General features: G+C 39.5%; 1 protein-coding gene across 2 annotated transcripts in view; it reads right to left on the reverse strand.

Moving 5' to 3' along the window:
- The window catches only part of LOC5567190 (ral guanine nucleotide dissociation stimulator-like 1), a 199,174-nt gene that overhangs the window by 155,993 nt on the left and 25,788 nt on the right, over window positions 1-17,393 (reverse strand). For both annotated transcript variants that reach the window (XM_021854397.1, XM_021854396.1), the window contains one exon: window positions 3,186-4,107. In XM_021854397.1, coding sequence (XP_021710089.1) covers window positions 3,186-3,272 — 87 coding nt within the window. In that variant the 5' untranslated portion in view covers window positions 3,273-4,107. The remainder of the gene's footprint in view (window positions 1-3,185; window positions 4,108-17,393) is intronic.

The following is a 17,393-nucleotide window of genomic DNA, read 5'->3' on the forward strand; positions in this document are numbered from 1 at the left end:
TCAAATGAGAAGTTTATCTTGAGTGTATGTGTGTCAAATGTGGCATGGGTAGCAAAATTCAACTATTCTCGTTGTTTATGATTGGACATTTCTGATCAAAATGTATAATCTATGAAAATGTCATCGTGTCAGTCGACATTCATTTCAAATTTTTTGTAGTTCTCGATGATCATTTTACCGCTCGTTCTATGTGTAGCAGGTGACGAATTCCATCCAGAATAAGTCGATTAAATTTTGCACATGTTTTTGGTATGGTGTAATAAGTGTTTTCCATAGAAAAATTGATCGTCCTGACTCAAGAATAACTTTTGAAAATGGCCTATAAATTTTAACATGCAACTTGTTTGAAAAATTCTAACTCCGGAACTGTTGATTTTAGAGGAAAATGTTCTATGAAGAAGTTGTAGTGAACCGTTAGGACTATAAGAAAAAAAAACACTAAAACAATATTTTAAAACTACAAAAAAAAAAACCTTTTTTATTTTTTTTTTTTAATTTTCACCATAGAATCTTGATAGTAAACAGATATTTGGGACAAAGTTTCAAGATGGAAAAATATTTAATAAAAAAAGTTTTTCTAAGAAAAAATTTTGACTGATTTTTAAAATTTTGATTTTTTTTGTCAAAATAAATACGTTCTGATGATACAATAAGAATCTCGAAATTATTCTGAACCATAATGATTATACGGATAATTTCTCGAGAAGCAGCCATTTTCGAATTTTCCGGGATCCCTGGAATTCTCGGGATACGACAATTTTATTTCTCAGTTCCCGGGAAGTTAAATCCAGAAAAAAATGGAAACCCAAATGGAATATTGAATTTGAATACAGTAAATATCAAATCGCTGTTTCTTGAAGTATGCCTTAAACATTTCAAAGAGTTTGACAAATTCTTATTTTTACAAATGTTCGGTAAGCAAGAAGACACCAAAATTTTCAATTAAAAATATAACTATTAGGTGGTATGGTTTATCAATCAAAATTATTTGAAAATAATAACATTCGGCAACACTGTATCCGCAATTTTAAAATAACATTCTGGATTCCTTGAAAAACTTCCGTCAAAAATACAATACAAATACCTAATAAGTGTTTGTCTGAATGAACATTTGATCCAAATTTTACACGTTTGCACCTTGTTTGTCACTTTGTATGGTATGACTCTCCCATGTGTATTTCAAGAAGTGTGTTCTTTTTGTGAGCTCTAATCTTGGAATGCACAGTGGTTCCCCTATAGGTCATAAATCCAAAAATTCTACTTGAACGAAATCGTGATATTTGTTCAATGATATCATGTCAAATACTTATAGAACATGGTTCCGTAATTATTTTTGCTGAAATTTTGCTTTTACGTTTCGATATGGATCATTTAAGTGAAATGAGTTAAGTGAAGATATAAATCATAAAAATATATTTTTTTATAACATTTTCATTACGCTGTCAGAAATTTAAACGATACTTAGGTATGCTATCAATGGCACTGGTTTTCAATAAGGTTTTTGTCAATCTCAGTGAAAAATTTAATTTAATTTTCAAATATTTTGTTTAAAAACTAGTTTTGAGTTTCAAATGTATAATCATAGTAGGTTGTTCAACAATACACGTATAAAGTCTTAATTGTACTGCTTTGGCTACTTTGTTCACTCTTGTGGTACATGTAAGTGAATAAAGCGGAAATCATGTTAAAATCACTTAAGTCAATACGTGGAAGGGGAGCGGGTGAAAACCTTAGCACTTCCCCCTCTTATCAGAAGAAATGCTTTGCATGAATTTATGACTAATTTACCAACTTTCGTATTTATGACCACCCTCATATGTAGCTAGAACCACTGTAGCATGTGATAATTTGAATTGTGTACTAAAATTAATCTTGACTTTTGAATCAATATTGTTCCGAAAAGTGTAACAAATAATCCATGAAAGCAACAGTTTAATTTTGTGATAGAAAACTAATGAAACTTGGAAGAGTTTTGATGAAAAACATAGAGAACGTATAATTTGTCAGTATTAAACATCGTTCACCTCATAATCAATATGTTTAGCTAAAACACTGCAGTGCACCTCTAGAAATTAAATAATATTGTATAAAAATCAAAAATGGCCCAAAAGTCAATGGTGCACATTGGTCCAGTTTTGGAATGAAATAGCAAAAATTGCGAATTCTCAATATTTTACTATGTTTAGCCATTACAAGTGTTTTGGAACATGATTTAGGGGAGAAGACACTATTTTGGGCAAAGTCACAATTTTTTGATTGTCATAGGGCAAAATTCTAACAAAAATGCTGTTTTCTATACATTTCTTGGCTCTCAACTTTTTCAAACAATTATCGTTTAGGCCAGCTTAGGCAAGAAGAGTCTTCTTAAATCGATTCCTTAGTCTTAAACGCACGTTTATTATCGACCAAAAAAAATATGCTTAAACCAAAATTTGCACAGCTTTGGTGAAAATTGATTAGTTGAGTTTTGAAGCAAAAATTAAGGTTTTTGGACATGCGCACCTATTTAACGTCTGAACATGTAGAAAAACATGTTTATTTTCAACTTCTTGTACGTATTCTCTACTATCTGATATAGTAGATGAATGATTGTCTTTGTTTTTCAACTAAAAACTAAGTTTGGAAATGGGGTTTTTGCCAGCTATTTGAAAATCTGAATTAATGTGTGGTGGAATACTACATTTTCAGAAGTAGTTTTATGTTTTAGTCACGCATTATTTAAAGCACCTATTTACTTATGTATTCTACAAAAGCATTTCTCGTAATATTTAATAATAAAATGAGATGATGGACGAAATATGCAAACAAATACAGCCATTCAGCATTTATTAAAAATTTGAGTGAGATGGGCTTAACGTTTTGTACGAAACTGTAGGTTCTGCACATCTGAGTGGCGAGCAAAACGTTTTTTTGAATGAAGAGATTAAATATCGGTGCACCTCTGTAGTCATCAATATATCGAAATAATGGTTTCCCGAATCCGTTTCACTGCTTCAAACTTCCTTTCTTGATACATTAAATATTTTTCTGACCTGTACATGATAAACCTCATGTCGCTCGAAGCACATAGCTGTAACCCCTCAGCAACACCGCAAATAGTTCAGCACGACTCAACTACCCCCCGGAAAATCCAACTATAACAAGTAGGTAACAAACAAGCACTAATCTGACGATTTTTGACATACCAAACTTTCCGCATCCGTAGCCCCTGTTCCGCCGCTACCATTTCCGGTCGCCGTTGCTACCGTTGCTGTCGTCGTCCCGTTACTCATTACTGCTGTGGTTGTAGCCTTGCCCGGTTCCGTTGCTGCTGCCTTCGGCTAGCCATAATAATCCACCGAATTCCAACACAAGAGCTTCAAATCAATTTCACTTTCAACTAGCTATATTTCCACCACCTTCCAACGAATTCCGTGCTGAAGCTTCCCACTACCTTTTCACTTTCCACAAAAAATCTGCGAAGCAATTTTAGGTTCGCTTCGGCTTGGCACGCACCTATCGTTACACTAAACTTCAAATCACCGTGCTTCAATCAAAATCGACGTTTAACACCCTCTGAAATATTGCATCCATTGAATTTTTACTACAGCTCACTATCATTCATTATCGAATTCTTCAAACTTCGCTTCGATGAGCGCACACCCAATGATTGATTGAAATACTACCCCTGAAACGCGGCAACCGGATGGGGTCAATTCACTTTCACACGCGCATTGCTCAAATTCCGTCCCTTCTGTTTCGGGTTGGGCTCCTCCTAACTCGGAAAAGGCAAGGTTGCACTTTCCCATGAATATTTTTTCCCCCCGCGCACAAACACGAACACATATACATATCACATATCAGTGCATCCACGCTTCATATCTGGCCACGCTTCAGCGAACGAGTCAGCGAACTCTCCGGGCGTCGCTTCGCAGCTGTTTTCCCAGTCGATCTTCTTCTTCGGGACTGGATGGTAAACAGGTGCTGTCGCTATCGGTTGCAATCTTTAAACTTTTCCAACACTGCTATCTAGCATCTCTCTCGCGTTTCGTGGGGTAAAGTCACTTGTGGTGGAGATGTTTTCAGCTCCGGGGTAGAGACCAAAAAGTGTCGATGACGATGTTTATGCTGCAATGAAGACAAGGAGAGGAGAAGATATGAGTTGTTGCAGGGTGGTTTTTGTTGTGGTACTTTCGAAGATGATTTCCAATCGGAAAGCGATTGCCGGAGGAAAACAAGAAACATGCAATCGAGACGTGGTGGTCACGGATGAATTGGTATGCGATAAAAACAAGACATTCAATACTTTTAGGTAGATGATCCCAGCTAAAGATGGGAAAGTTTAAGTAGTTTTATGTTTTTGCAAATTTATGATGCTCAAGTGTATAGAGCATAAAATTACGTATTTCATATACACTTCCATGGTTTAAAGGTCACTCCTAAAAACATACAAGATTTTTTGTTCGTATTTCTGAGAATTCGGCTCGAGCGTTACGGCTCATACAAAAATTTGAAATTTTTCATACAAAAAGCGTTACGGAGGAATGGAGTGGACAAAATTTTCCAATATAACCGTTACGTAATAAATGGACGCTGCTTTGATGAATGTTGTAAACTGCTAGAGATATGGATACTTTGGATAATCAATAAAAACCGATAAAAGTATGCAGTCAGAGTGAACCAAGTGCTTTTCATGATAACTACAGAAACGATCAGCGTGCTGAGGAATACGACAAAATGCAAGACATTCCAAGTGATTTGGTAGATTATTCGCATCAAAAGAAATTCATAAATATTACATAATTCGATGCATCTGATTTTGATTTTTGGTTATTTACCATATTTGGTAAGGTAGTCATAAATTTTTGTGCTGACAGAGTTGATTTTGTGCTGACATAGCTGATTGGTTATTGCATTTTTCAGGTCGCTTGTAGAGCCCGATAGAAGTTTTTGGTAATTATAACGTGTCTTTATGGAATATTCTAGAGCCCGCTTATTAGACCAGTATATTTTAGCCGGTACTCAAGATTTTCACTTGGTCCACTCTGTGAATTTGAAGACCAGAAATATTCCAATAATTGAATGCTTATTGGAATATTTCTGGTCGTCAATGAAATGACCAAACAAAAATTTAGTTTTCAAGGTATCGTAATGTCATTGATTTCGAAATTAAAGATATGGATTCTTGACGAATATGCAATACTGATGTCGAAATATGTTGACAATCTGTTTATATTAAAGATACCCAGTTTATATTTAAGTAATTCCTTAAGCTAGTTTGAACATGCAAACATTAAATGTTTGTTTTTTTTTGTATTAACGACATTTTAAACCAGAAGGGTGGTTTCAAGTACAATTAGTTTCACAATTCATCAAAGCTGTTGATAGAGCATCGTTTAGTGAAGAAACTTTAATAATTTTCTTGATGTGTTCTCTTCATTTGCTAAGGCTTCTCTCATACTTGTCGTAGTAATTTCGTTTTCTTGTAATTTCTTTGTAGAATTTTCTGCAGTGCAAAATTAGGTGCCGTACGTCCACAGTTGTTTCACAGCATTCACAAAATAGTGGAGGTTCTCTTTTTAACAAAAAGGTGTGCGTAAGCCGTGTATGGCCGATCCTCAGCTGTGTTAGCATACGCGGTACCGTAGTCAGTCCATCTAAGAGTATCTTGCTTGACTTCCCGAAGCTTGGATTCTCGAATGTTGTACCACTACTCATTCCATCGCCGCCGTATTAGCCGCTTGACAGCTCTCAATGCGTCCACTATCGTCGGTTTTCGCGCATGCCACTCGCGGGCACACTGTCGCACAAGGTGACTGACTTTTTTTTTATTTATTAAACATATTCCAAGTAAACCACATATTACATATTACATACTATACCGTTAGTTAACAAATATTTAAATATTCACCAAATATTTTTTTACTTTTTCTTTCTGATTCCATCTGAATTCTCTTATGCTTTTTTTAAATACAAACAGGCTTATTTTTGGATGTTTCTGTACACAGAATGCAATATAATGTACTGCTAACCAAGAATCAGTTTTCTGACGAGGACACTCTAAATCAAAATCCCAACTTAAGATGTCTTCAAAATCATTGAATTGTACTTTCAATGTGTTATGTATAATACTACACACCCAGTCCCTCACCTCCTTCGAGGAGCTGCACATTTTAATACGATGCTCATTACTATCAATTTCGTTCACAGAAGGCATTTTCAACCCCACCGATACCGTATTGGACCTTTTTCAGTTTATTAACAACCAGATCGTTGAATAATTGAAACAATGCTGATTTATCTTCAGCAAGAAGATAAGAATAACTTAAGATTTTCCATCTAGAAGCCCAAATTATTTGCGGATATAATGATTCCACAAGAGGTGTGAAACCTTGTGAACTGAGAAAAGATCGATAAAGCAGTTTCACAGAATCGAGACCATTGTCCAATTGGGGTATTAGTGTTATCCATTCGTTTCCATTCCGTGTTAATTTAGACATGTGCTTAAAATTTAGAAGATATTTTTCTCCAACTTCACAGTTCTCGTCATTGTTTTTAATGATATCCCAAACAAAAAGGGCTTTACATTTTTCCGTTGGGTCTATCAAGCCAAGACCACCACTATCAGTATCGCGATAAAGCTGTCGCCTATCAATTCTAAAAATACAATTTTTCCATATGAAGTTTCCCACTATTGTTTTAATTTTAGCCAAATGGAGATTTTTCGCAGGAAAAATCTGGGCCAAATACCACAACTTCGATAAAACAAAAACGTTGACATACCAAACTTTTTCCAATAAGCACATGTTGCGGAATGACACTTGCCAAATACGATGCCTCATTTCACCTAATAATTTTTCATAATTCGATTCAACAGTATCGTTCCAGGAGGATTTGAAAGTAACTCCTAGTAACCTAAAATTTTCAGTTTCTGGGACCACCACGACAGTTATTGATCCTTAAAAATTTTATTTTTTCAGATTCAAGCTAATCTTTGAAAACTTTGAAAAAATAGCCATGATATTCAGCACGTTATCAAGCTCTTCCGAGTTTCGAAGAAAGATATTCACGTCATCCGCAAATACGATCACTCTCAGGAATTTGTCATACACAAGTACCCCGAGCACGCTTTGATCAATCATCCGAATAAGAGGTTCCACATATAAAACAAATAACAACATGCTCAAAGGGCAGCCTTGTCTGACAGACGACCTAATTTGAATTTCCTGCGTCAGGAATCCGCTGAACAAAATCTTGGATGTTGCCTTTCCGTATATACGCTGAATACATTGAATCAATTGGTCTGGAAAACCAAACTTTCCTAGCACTTTCCATAAAAAAGCGTGGTCAACCTTATCGAAGGCTTTTTCCAAGTCGAGACTAAGGAGTAGACCTTTGAACCGTTTGCTTTCTGTAGCTTTAGTCATTATCCTACGCACATCTTTCAAGTTTTCAATACAGGATCGCCCTGGTATGCATGCACTTTGTCCGGGTCCTACGAGTTTCTCAACACTTATCTGCATTCTATTACAAATCATTTTGGTGAAGAGCTTGTAATCAGTATTTAATAAGCTGATGGGGCGATGGTTGTCCAAATTTGTCAGATCTCCTTTTTTTGGTATCAAAGTAATAATTCCATCAGAAAAATCTTTTGGAGGTACAATCTGTCCACTCAAGTACGCGTTGTACAATCGCAAAAGTTCGGTTTTCAAAATTCCAAAGTTAGAAAGGTAAAACTCGTAGGTCAAACCATCAGGACCCGGCGATTTTTTTCTTATTGCAAGCTTTTAGAGTCCTCAACAATTCATCCTCAGAAATTTCTTGCACCAAATCATCAACCTCTTCCGCAGGAAGAGTGTTAACGATTGAATTCAACGGATTTTCATATCTATTTATGTCTGAGTCATCTATTGTACCTTTATACAACTTTGAAAAGTGGTCATGTACCAAAGAACCTATCTTTGAGTTGTCTGTTTCAAGAGTATTTCCATTTTTTAGTCTCAACCCAAACACATTTGAGTTGTCTGTTTCAAGAGTATTTCCATTTTTTAGTCTCAACCCAAAAACATTTGATCTGTGGATTCCTTTAGAAAGATGATAAATTGTTACTTTTTCGTCCTCCATTATTGCACTTGTAGAAATTTTGGCACTTAAATTCTGTAGTCTGCTCTTCTCTAGATTCATTAGTTTGGATTTGGTAATAGCAATTTCGTTGGTAACATCTTCTCCTGCGGTTTGTCTGTTGAAATACTCAAAAAGCTTGCTGGAAAGAACTGCTTTCGATGATCGGTTGGATTGGTTCAAATGCCAACTCTCCGATTTATAAAAACTTCTTGCTTTTGGTTTAAAGCAATAATGCCACCAAGCGCTCATATCTGACGTATAGGATGACCTTTGCTTTAGTTTTTTTTCATACTCAGCACGGAACCTGTTTCTGGTTTCAACACAATGTAAAAAACTAGGATTAACTTTCCAATAGCCACGGTGATCAGAAAACACAAGTGACAAAGTTTTGCAGTTGCTAATATTGCAAACAAACTCCTTCGGTATATAAAAACGATCTAAACGTGAAGCTGATTGATTTCTATGAAAGGTGAAACGGTCTGATTTAAGCGATTTGGCTACATCTTTAAAAGAAAAAAGTTCAACTTGTTGGAATAAAGGTAGTGTCGCACCTCAGGTAGAAGAATCGTCGGTTGAGAAGCATGCGTCGTCGTAGGTAACAGTGTGGAAGATTTGTTGTGAGGTATAATATTTGTGTAGGATTTTGAATTGTAAAAATAGATACCTGGAATGAATAAAGAGAGTTGCAGCTGCTGATTGAGGTATCAGTCAGTTAGCTGCCCAGTTGAAGGAGACATCTACTGTATTGTATTTCTTTATGATTTGCAATCGGATGTGGACGGGCTAGCCTCGCTAGGATCTGCGTGGTCTTAGCGGACTAGCCTTTTAACACAACTAAATTCTTCAACCCATTAGAAAAGTTCTTTGTCGACCCCAACGAATCTTTAGGATCCAAAATACAATTGAAATCCCCTCCAAGCATCGTGAAAACAGTTCCTGGTTTGTTAAGGTGAACGCTTAAACCTTCTGTGAACAGTTCATCCCTCTCTCGCTTCTTATCACTTCCTGACTGCGCGTAAATATTTATATAGTTTACTCCATTTACAACTACTGATAAAATCCTACCAGATGGATCGAATATAAAATCCGAGTAGCTGAAGCTTTTTCTAATTAGAATTGCCGTCCCTTTCCTATCTACGCTTACGTTTACCAATGCATTGTGTGATGACACAAAAGCAAAATCATTGTAGCTTACTTCCTGTAAGAACACAATATCAATATTGTGCTCGTAGATGAAATCTTTTTAAAGGCTCCTTTTGACTGCTGTGTTAGTACTGTTAAGGTTTATCGTTGCTACTGAACAAATAAAATTCATTGTTAGTATAGGTTAGCCTACTCTCTGTTGTTGGTTTTCTTTTTGGTCGTGACTGACCTTGACCTACGGTTCTGTGCTACTAGCAGTTTGCTATCGTCGGATGGTACGATGATTTGCTTCCTCGACACCGCATCAGACTCTGACGATTCAGAGTCCACGCGTTTCAGATCACGTGTACGTTTTTTTGATCCATTTCCTTCTTCTATCGACTCTACCACAGCAGGCTTGCTGGGAGATTCACCGTCCGATGGTTCGGCTGGCACCACGACGCTGTTCACATTAGATGCACCCAACAGTTCCTCCGGTTTACTGCCATTTTTGGTTAGCACCACCATACCCGGCATGGGATCTGGTTGTGCCAAGAGACCTTTGACGACAACGTTTGCAAAGGATCCAGGTTCCTTACTTCCACAGGCTGAGTTGGCTGCTGCGGCTCTCTGGCCAGAAACTTCCTCCGTAGAAAGTTTCATCCGCGCGTTCACACTCTGACGTTTTGGACAAGCCGCTTTCAGGTGATCCAAAGCTCCGCAAACGAAGCACTTATGCTGCAATCCTTCATAGAAGACCCTTGCTCTGATGCTCTGGATATGGAGTTGTGCCGGAATCTCGGACACCATCTCCATATGTACTCCTCGAATACCATTCCAGATAGGGAAACCCGTCTCCACAGAGTATCGTTCACGGACCATCTGATGGATGGTACCGTACTTCGCCAATACAGTAGCGATCTGTTCGTCCTTCACCTCTGGCGGAAAACCGAAAATGCGGACATAACGGAACGTTCCGTTCGCCAAACTCACCGATACTTGTACCTTATCTCCGTTAGCGTACTTGAAATCCACGTGCTTGCCCAGCTTAATAAGGGCATCCTTCACACGTGCCTCCGTCTGGAAGCGCACAAACAAGCTAAAATCCTCCCGATACATAGCCGCTTTTACCTCAGGGCACCACCATGGTACCGCTTTCGGTCCAACACGCTTCCCTGCTTCTGTCGTGTTGTTCGTTGATTGTACCATCCGGGGATGCACACCGTTATCGGAAAGTGGTCGCTGATGTGTGTGTCCGACAAGGTCCACCAGGTGAACCTTCGCGCCAGACTCAGATGGACACGTCGATCGCTGAAATGTTACCCGTTGCCGGGTCGATACGAGTGGGGGAGCCGTCGTTCAGGATCACCAGTTGTTTGTCCAACGTTGTTTCGGCAACGAATCGGCCAAGTGCGTTCGACTGGTGAGACCCCCTCGCGAGATGGTGCGCGTTTAAATCCCCGAACCCTCTAGATACTCAAACAGATCTCCCAATGCGGTCTGACATTGGACTGCACTCGATGGGATATACACCGAGACCACGGTCATCTGGATAGGAGCAAAGATGCGTGAAGCGACGAGGTGCAAGATGGTGTCGATTTATACACGCTCAAAAGGTATGCCTTCTCGGATAGCAATGCCTACACCGTGTTGCCAGTAGTTGGCGTTCCTCGACTGTAGCAGCAACATGTAGTTTCTGCCAACAAAGTCTGGCGGAACAACAGTCTGGTTCACCTTGGTCTCCTGCAAAGCTACGATGCACGGTTCGAACTCGGAGATGAGCAGCTTAGCTCGCTGATGTTGACCCTAAGACCACGGATATTCCACTGGAGGGCGAAGCAGCCACCAGAGTGACAATCCGTAGTTGATCGTGTGGTGGATTACGAGGTTGATGTTTTTCGGATCGGCGGGTCTGTTGTGAGAGAAAGAGGTTGTGCAATAGCCTCTACCGGTGGAAAAACCAATCTGGCACGCTTTGTCCCACAGTACCAGCTGCTGTCGAAACCATTACACTAGTTCGTTATTTATATGGACAATTATTTATTCTAGTACAATCGGTATCTGCGACTACCCATTGTGCTCATTGCGTGGTAGAAAATCTCGCCGACGCATTCTACTCTTGGGGTGGCCTCCTGTTGAACTTCTACTGGACGCTCATGTGCACTTCACTACTCTACGATGACTTGATCCTCGCAGCTGGTTTGGATGGTTGACCAGTTGGATGCCGAAGTTGGTCTAACGATTCCAGTTGGTAGTAGAGTAGTCCTTGGCGGTGGATCTATCCTACTCTGACGAAGATTTTTCCAGCGTCGGAAGATCTCCCGAACCGATGCTATCCGGGCAGATGCCGAGGTCGGTCTGAGGTTCAAGTGGAGGGAAGCTTCCAGTTCACAGGCGCCCCGACGATCATTTGCTAGTGCAACAAAGCGATTCAAAGAGTATACTCGACTAATTCCCGACAATGCACTTTGCCTACTCCGATGCTGGCAGAACAGATGCCGAGGTCGATTCTGCGATCCCGGGGGAAGGAAACTTCCGGTTTACATGCGTCCCGACGACCATATGGCAGTGCTGTTTCGCGAATTGTTCAGCTAGACCCCGGAGGTGGACTCAACCTACTCCGACTCGACGTTGGTGGGCCAAGCGCCAGGGTCGATTCTGCAATTCTGGTTGGGGGACGACTTTCGGTTTGCAGGCGCCTCGACGAATTATTAGCGATACCACGCTACACCCGTTCTACTCGTTCTAGTCCCCGACGAAGGATGTAGCCTACTCCGATCACGGCTTCTCCAGCTACTCCGCAGTCTCGCCAGTTATCGCAAGGATGACACCATCTATAAAACCAACGATACCGATTCCATTCGGCATTGTCAAGGTTAACACTCCATCTTACATCATATACCAGAGCGTTGGACTATGACTATGACGCACGCGATGACTGTCCGAATAGCATCCACCGTCGAAGTATTTTACGGAATCCGTACTGCCCTTTCGAAAATCTGTTTCTCACACCAGTTGCTACACCTTCCATCTGTCTGGGAAACAGCCTTCTACAGCTCGGAGTGCTTCAACGAAAAAATCCTTGTCAAAATCCTTAGTCTTCAACCTACATTCTCCATTCCATATCTCCATACTGCACAACTTCCCTGGCCATCGCAGTAGTGGATCGCTTGATGGTCTGATCACTGTGGATGTATTCTTCGTTAACTCTCCAGTTCATATTGTTGATCAGCGACCGCCGACCGGCTGCGAAACGTCACGTCGATTATAGATTCCCAACCGCCTAGCGGGGCCATCGTTGCAGAGCCTTACGTCGAGCTTCGCTGAAGCTTCCACCAAACCATGCCCTCTCGCGTTAGTCGGTCAGTCTGCTACCCCATAGCCGAGGGGCTCAAGCATTGCAGTCTACGACCGATCAGCTTGTCAGAAACCAGTTATTTTTTATGTATCTATTTAACCAGTGTAACCGTAGGTCTATGAACAATGATTACACCCATACAAACGAAAACAAACAACGAAGTTTAAGCCATGTGTGTAAGCTTAAGCTATTTAAAGATGCATTTTGAGCTTTAGAATGAAACATTAGACAAAAACGGTCTTCTACAAAGTTGTTTGTATTAGTTAAGCCCTTTGTTTGGTGTTATTGAAAATTAGGGAAGAGATATTCACAATCAAAGTAGGCATGTTTTTGAGAGAAAAACAACAATGACTCCTAACCGGAAGAAGATAGCGAGTTTCTTCACTCACCAAATTACGCATTTTTCAAAGCTCTAAAAGTGTTTCATAGACTGCTTTGATGAGAAATTTGAATTGAAAACTCTAGAGCCAGAAAACCAGTTTTGTTCGGACCACCCTATGTCACCGTAGGAAAAAAGGTTTAAATCGGTCAAACTTTTTTGGCAAAGTTGCTTGAAATTGAATGGTCTACAACTTTGCTGAAGCATTGAAGCATGTATAATATAATTTCTACAAATAAGAAAGTTAGTTACACAATTTCTATGAAAATGTGGTCCACCCTAATTTTCAATAACACCAAACAAAGGGCTCAACTAATACAAACAACTTTGTAAAAGACCGTTTTTGTCTAATGTTTCATTCTAAAGCTCAAAATGCATCTTTCCGCGTAAAACTGATTCCTGGACCATAGTGCATTGCAATTTGAAATGTTTAAAAAATCATTTGGGTTCATTAGAGAAACGTAATTAAAACGTAATTAAAATGTTATAATTGAATTTCACGCTAACTTGTACTGCTTCAAGCATAGTTGGGGTTTTGAATATTGCATCCATCGTTCGTTGCAATCACTAACATGTCAACAGAAGTAGGTTCATTTCTGGGATTTTCGTTTGTTGTTCGTTCTCTGGAAAAAAAAAGCTTTCAGTTAATAACTGTGGAAGTGCTCATAGGAACAAAAAGCTTGGAAGTAGACTAACACACTCTATTTCCTGAGAAGTCGAGTAAATTATAAAATCCAAACCTAAACCGTTGAGATTTGAACCCACAGAATGGTCTAACTGAACAGCTGCCCATTTACTGCTACGAATATTCAGACCCCTCTTTTTACTCTTGTCCTGTTTGGAAATTTCCTAAAAAGGCTAATACGCAACAATTATGAGTTCGGAGCAAGCAAACATCACGTTTCAAACAAGTTCCAATTACGCTCTCACCTGAAATTCAGCAAAGGTAAGTACACACATAGGTAAACGCTTCGCCATCGCCCAACTAAGTCAGCGTTTTCTCTAAGCAGAAAAAAGTCATTAAACCATAGTTTCGCATAAAACCATTAACGATTTAAGCACATTTCGCACCTTTTTCCACATCATTAATAAAAATGAAAGATCCGGTTGCACTCCAACAGCGACTCGTGCACATTCCAATACACGTCCATGCCGATATTATCCGTCCATTCATATTGCATGACCATTTCGTCGTCGCAGACGTAGTCGTCAAACCTCTCCGGGTGTGAAGATGGAGGTGAAGAGAGACCCCAGACAAACAGAAGTAACATTTGGAAGAAAATTCCTTCAAAATCCATCGCCCAGTTCATACCATCATGATCTGTTGAGCATGTTGCATGTGATACCTACTGTTTTGTGCAACAGGACCTAAAGGAGGTGCTAGTATGAAACGTCAAACCAGAAGAAAAATCAATACGCGTCTATTGTCTGTTTGTCTGTGGAGAGACTAAGTACACAGTACGTACCTATCTACTATGCTCGTAACAAAAGTCCGAGGTGGCGCGAGTGATGAGGGAAATCCAATACCTTTGAAAAGTCACGTTTTATTCGGGTGGTGCGACTTGAAGCCCTCACTCAAATTCGCCTTCCTCAATGCCGAGCACGGATTTGGCATGGTCGTTTATTATTAAACCGCATAACCAACAAAATCGATTTCTTTTGTTGTTTGGCGGTTTAGGAGCCGAGATTGATGCATAAATGTGTTTTTCGTCAGTCAGATAATGAACAAGATGTAAGTTCCTGTCTTGGATTTTTTCCAACCCGTAAGTAGTATTATTTTAAACATTACATTCATTTCTTATATCAATTTGTTCTACGTTAGGTAACACAAGAATTTTAATTTGATGAAACCGAATAAAGACATTAACAATAGACTGGCCCTTAAACAAAAAAGTTGTGAAATTCAACGGGGCACCCTCAAGATATGTGCCTTAGGGTAAGAAAAAAGCTCTCTCAAAATTTCAACTAATTTGGTTGCTCCCCCAGCTGGCGCATTCAATTCAAAGTTTGTATGGAATATTCGTCTCAAATATATTGAAAATTGACCCTATGTCACTGTTTCGTCTCGTACACTAGTTAATCGCGTTCAATTGAGCCCAGAATGACAAATTCACTAGTTGATACGCTAATGAACATAGTTGCCGAAGGTTGTATCTGGATTTAAACTCATTTTCATTAAGCTTTCAGTTGTTGAAAGATCGGCTTAGATCAGCACTCCCGTACAATCACACATGTGCATGCACCTTGTGCCACAGCTCGTCCAGCGTCATAGGTGGCTATGATGCGCTTAGTGGCTACCACCCAGCTAAGTTGAAGGAATATTAAGCAATATTGCAAATCTACTTCAGATAGTTAAAACACCAACTTTATCAATTTTAATCATCATACAACCTTCTACAATATTGTTTGCTATAGTATCAAGTAGTGTTTTTGACATTCTGGGTTCAATTGATCGCGATCAACAATTTTCCTGACTCAAACAGGAGATGATGTGCTGTTTCCTATATGTTGGAGCTGAAAATCCCATATTAACTTCAATTCAATTGCGCCAGCTCATGGAACGACTGAATGAGCTGAAACTTTCAGGGAGTCTTCCTCTAACCCTAAAGAATAATCCTGGTGGGTGCCCCGTGGAATTATACAACTTTATTTTTCTCCCATACTAAGGTGGGCCAATCTAATTAACAATTTGTCTACATTAACGACCTGCAAATTTGTTTTCAGATCAAAAGCTTGTTCTTCAGACAAAGTTTCGATTTTCTTTTAATAAGTGGATACCGAAATTTGACATATTTGTTACATTTGACTAAAGAGCCTTTTTCAACGATTCATTTGCGCGAAGGGCAATCCCAAAAGTTAGACTTAAGGTAACCTCTGAAATTTGCGCATACAAACTTTTTTTTATCTTCCTTCACACGTTCTTAGCGTGAGAAGAATCCTCGCAAATCATGCATTTAGCATCCATGCTTTGGTACCATGACCCCACTTTTGGCACTAAAGGCACTGAGTGGGATTCTAGAAATTTTCTCCAGGTTTCTGGAAATGTTCTCCTGTCACACAGACATCGAACATAAGTTTTACTTTTTCTAAAGCTTCGATATTATTCAGATCCCCTTTGTTGATGTTTCATGAAAAGCACATTAATGGTTTGTTCCATACACTTAATGGTACGAATCGAAATCACTAAAAAAAATGACAAATCGTTTTTTTTTTTCAGCTGTGATGACTTTAACCTCAAACCAACATTCTTGATGAGGCATCCATGCAGCATTTCAAAGCATGTAATTTCCTCATCAACTACAAGTTCGGGCAAACAACTCTGCGAAAAAAAGGTATGTACAAATCTGGTTCAGATGGAATGGCTAAATCGAGTGACGATCCCAAAGGGCAAGAGCTGGTAAGTAGCGTATGTTCTGGGAATCTTCATGTCCCGGCGACATGCGCGACAGACGGCAAGTTGCCGGAGTTAAAGTCCTCTAAATACCATCAACAGACCAATCAAAATACTGGACTTCCTAAGGACCAAATTCCTCAAGGGATCCCAGAAGCCCAGAACCATCCAGGGACCTCGAAATCCTCGAGTTATTTTGGGCATCCAGTGACTGGGAAGTGCTCTGGGCATTCAAAAGACCAGCAGTACTCCAGAACACATACGGACCCAAATTCCTCAGAGGGTTCAAAGGACCGGAATACTCCTGGGCTAGCGACGGACAAAAATGAAACTGGGCCACCAAAGAACCAGAACTGTCCTGGGACTTCAAAGTACCATGACGTCTCTGAGCCTTCAAGGGATCGGAACTTCTCTGGGGCAAAAAAGGACCGGAATATATCTGGACCTTCGAAAGATCGGACTATTTCTGGGCCGCCAAAGGACCGGAATGTGTCTGAGCTTTCGAAGGAACGGAATTGTTCTGGGCTATCAAAGGACCGGAATTCAGCAAAATCTAAAAAGAAACAAAACCCTCTGGATCATTAAAAGACCATAGACGTTTTTTAAAATTGAATATATCTAATAAAAGTAAAAACAAAATGAATAACATCAAATTTATTCAAATAAACCTTCACCATGCCAAAGGAGCAACCGGAGTCCTTTGTCAAAGATTCAAGAAAGAAAACTTTAGCGTGGCATTGATACAAGAGCCCTGGGCTCATAAAAGCCGAGTTCTTGGAATCAATAGTCTGATAGGAAAACTAATTTATGACGAAAATAGTTCAAAACCGCGAACAGCAATTTTAATAAAAGGGGGAATCAAATTCGTACCTATAACACAATTCATTACCAAAGATATAGTTGTGATTCGGTTGGAGATTCCTACATCCCGGGGGAAAACAGAAGCCTATATAGCTTCTGCTTATTTCCCTGGAGATGGGGATACAGTACCTCCACCCGAACTGGCAGATTTCGTAAATTACTGTAAAATGCACAATAAA

Source organism: Aedes aegypti, chromosome 3 (genome assembly GCF_002204515.2).
Source record: "Aedes aegypti strain LVP_AGWG chromosome 3, AaegL5.0 Primary Assembly, whole genome shotgun sequence".
In the NCBI taxonomy this organism is placed as follows: Eukaryota; Metazoa; Arthropoda; class Insecta; order Diptera; family Culicidae; genus Aedes; species Aedes aegypti.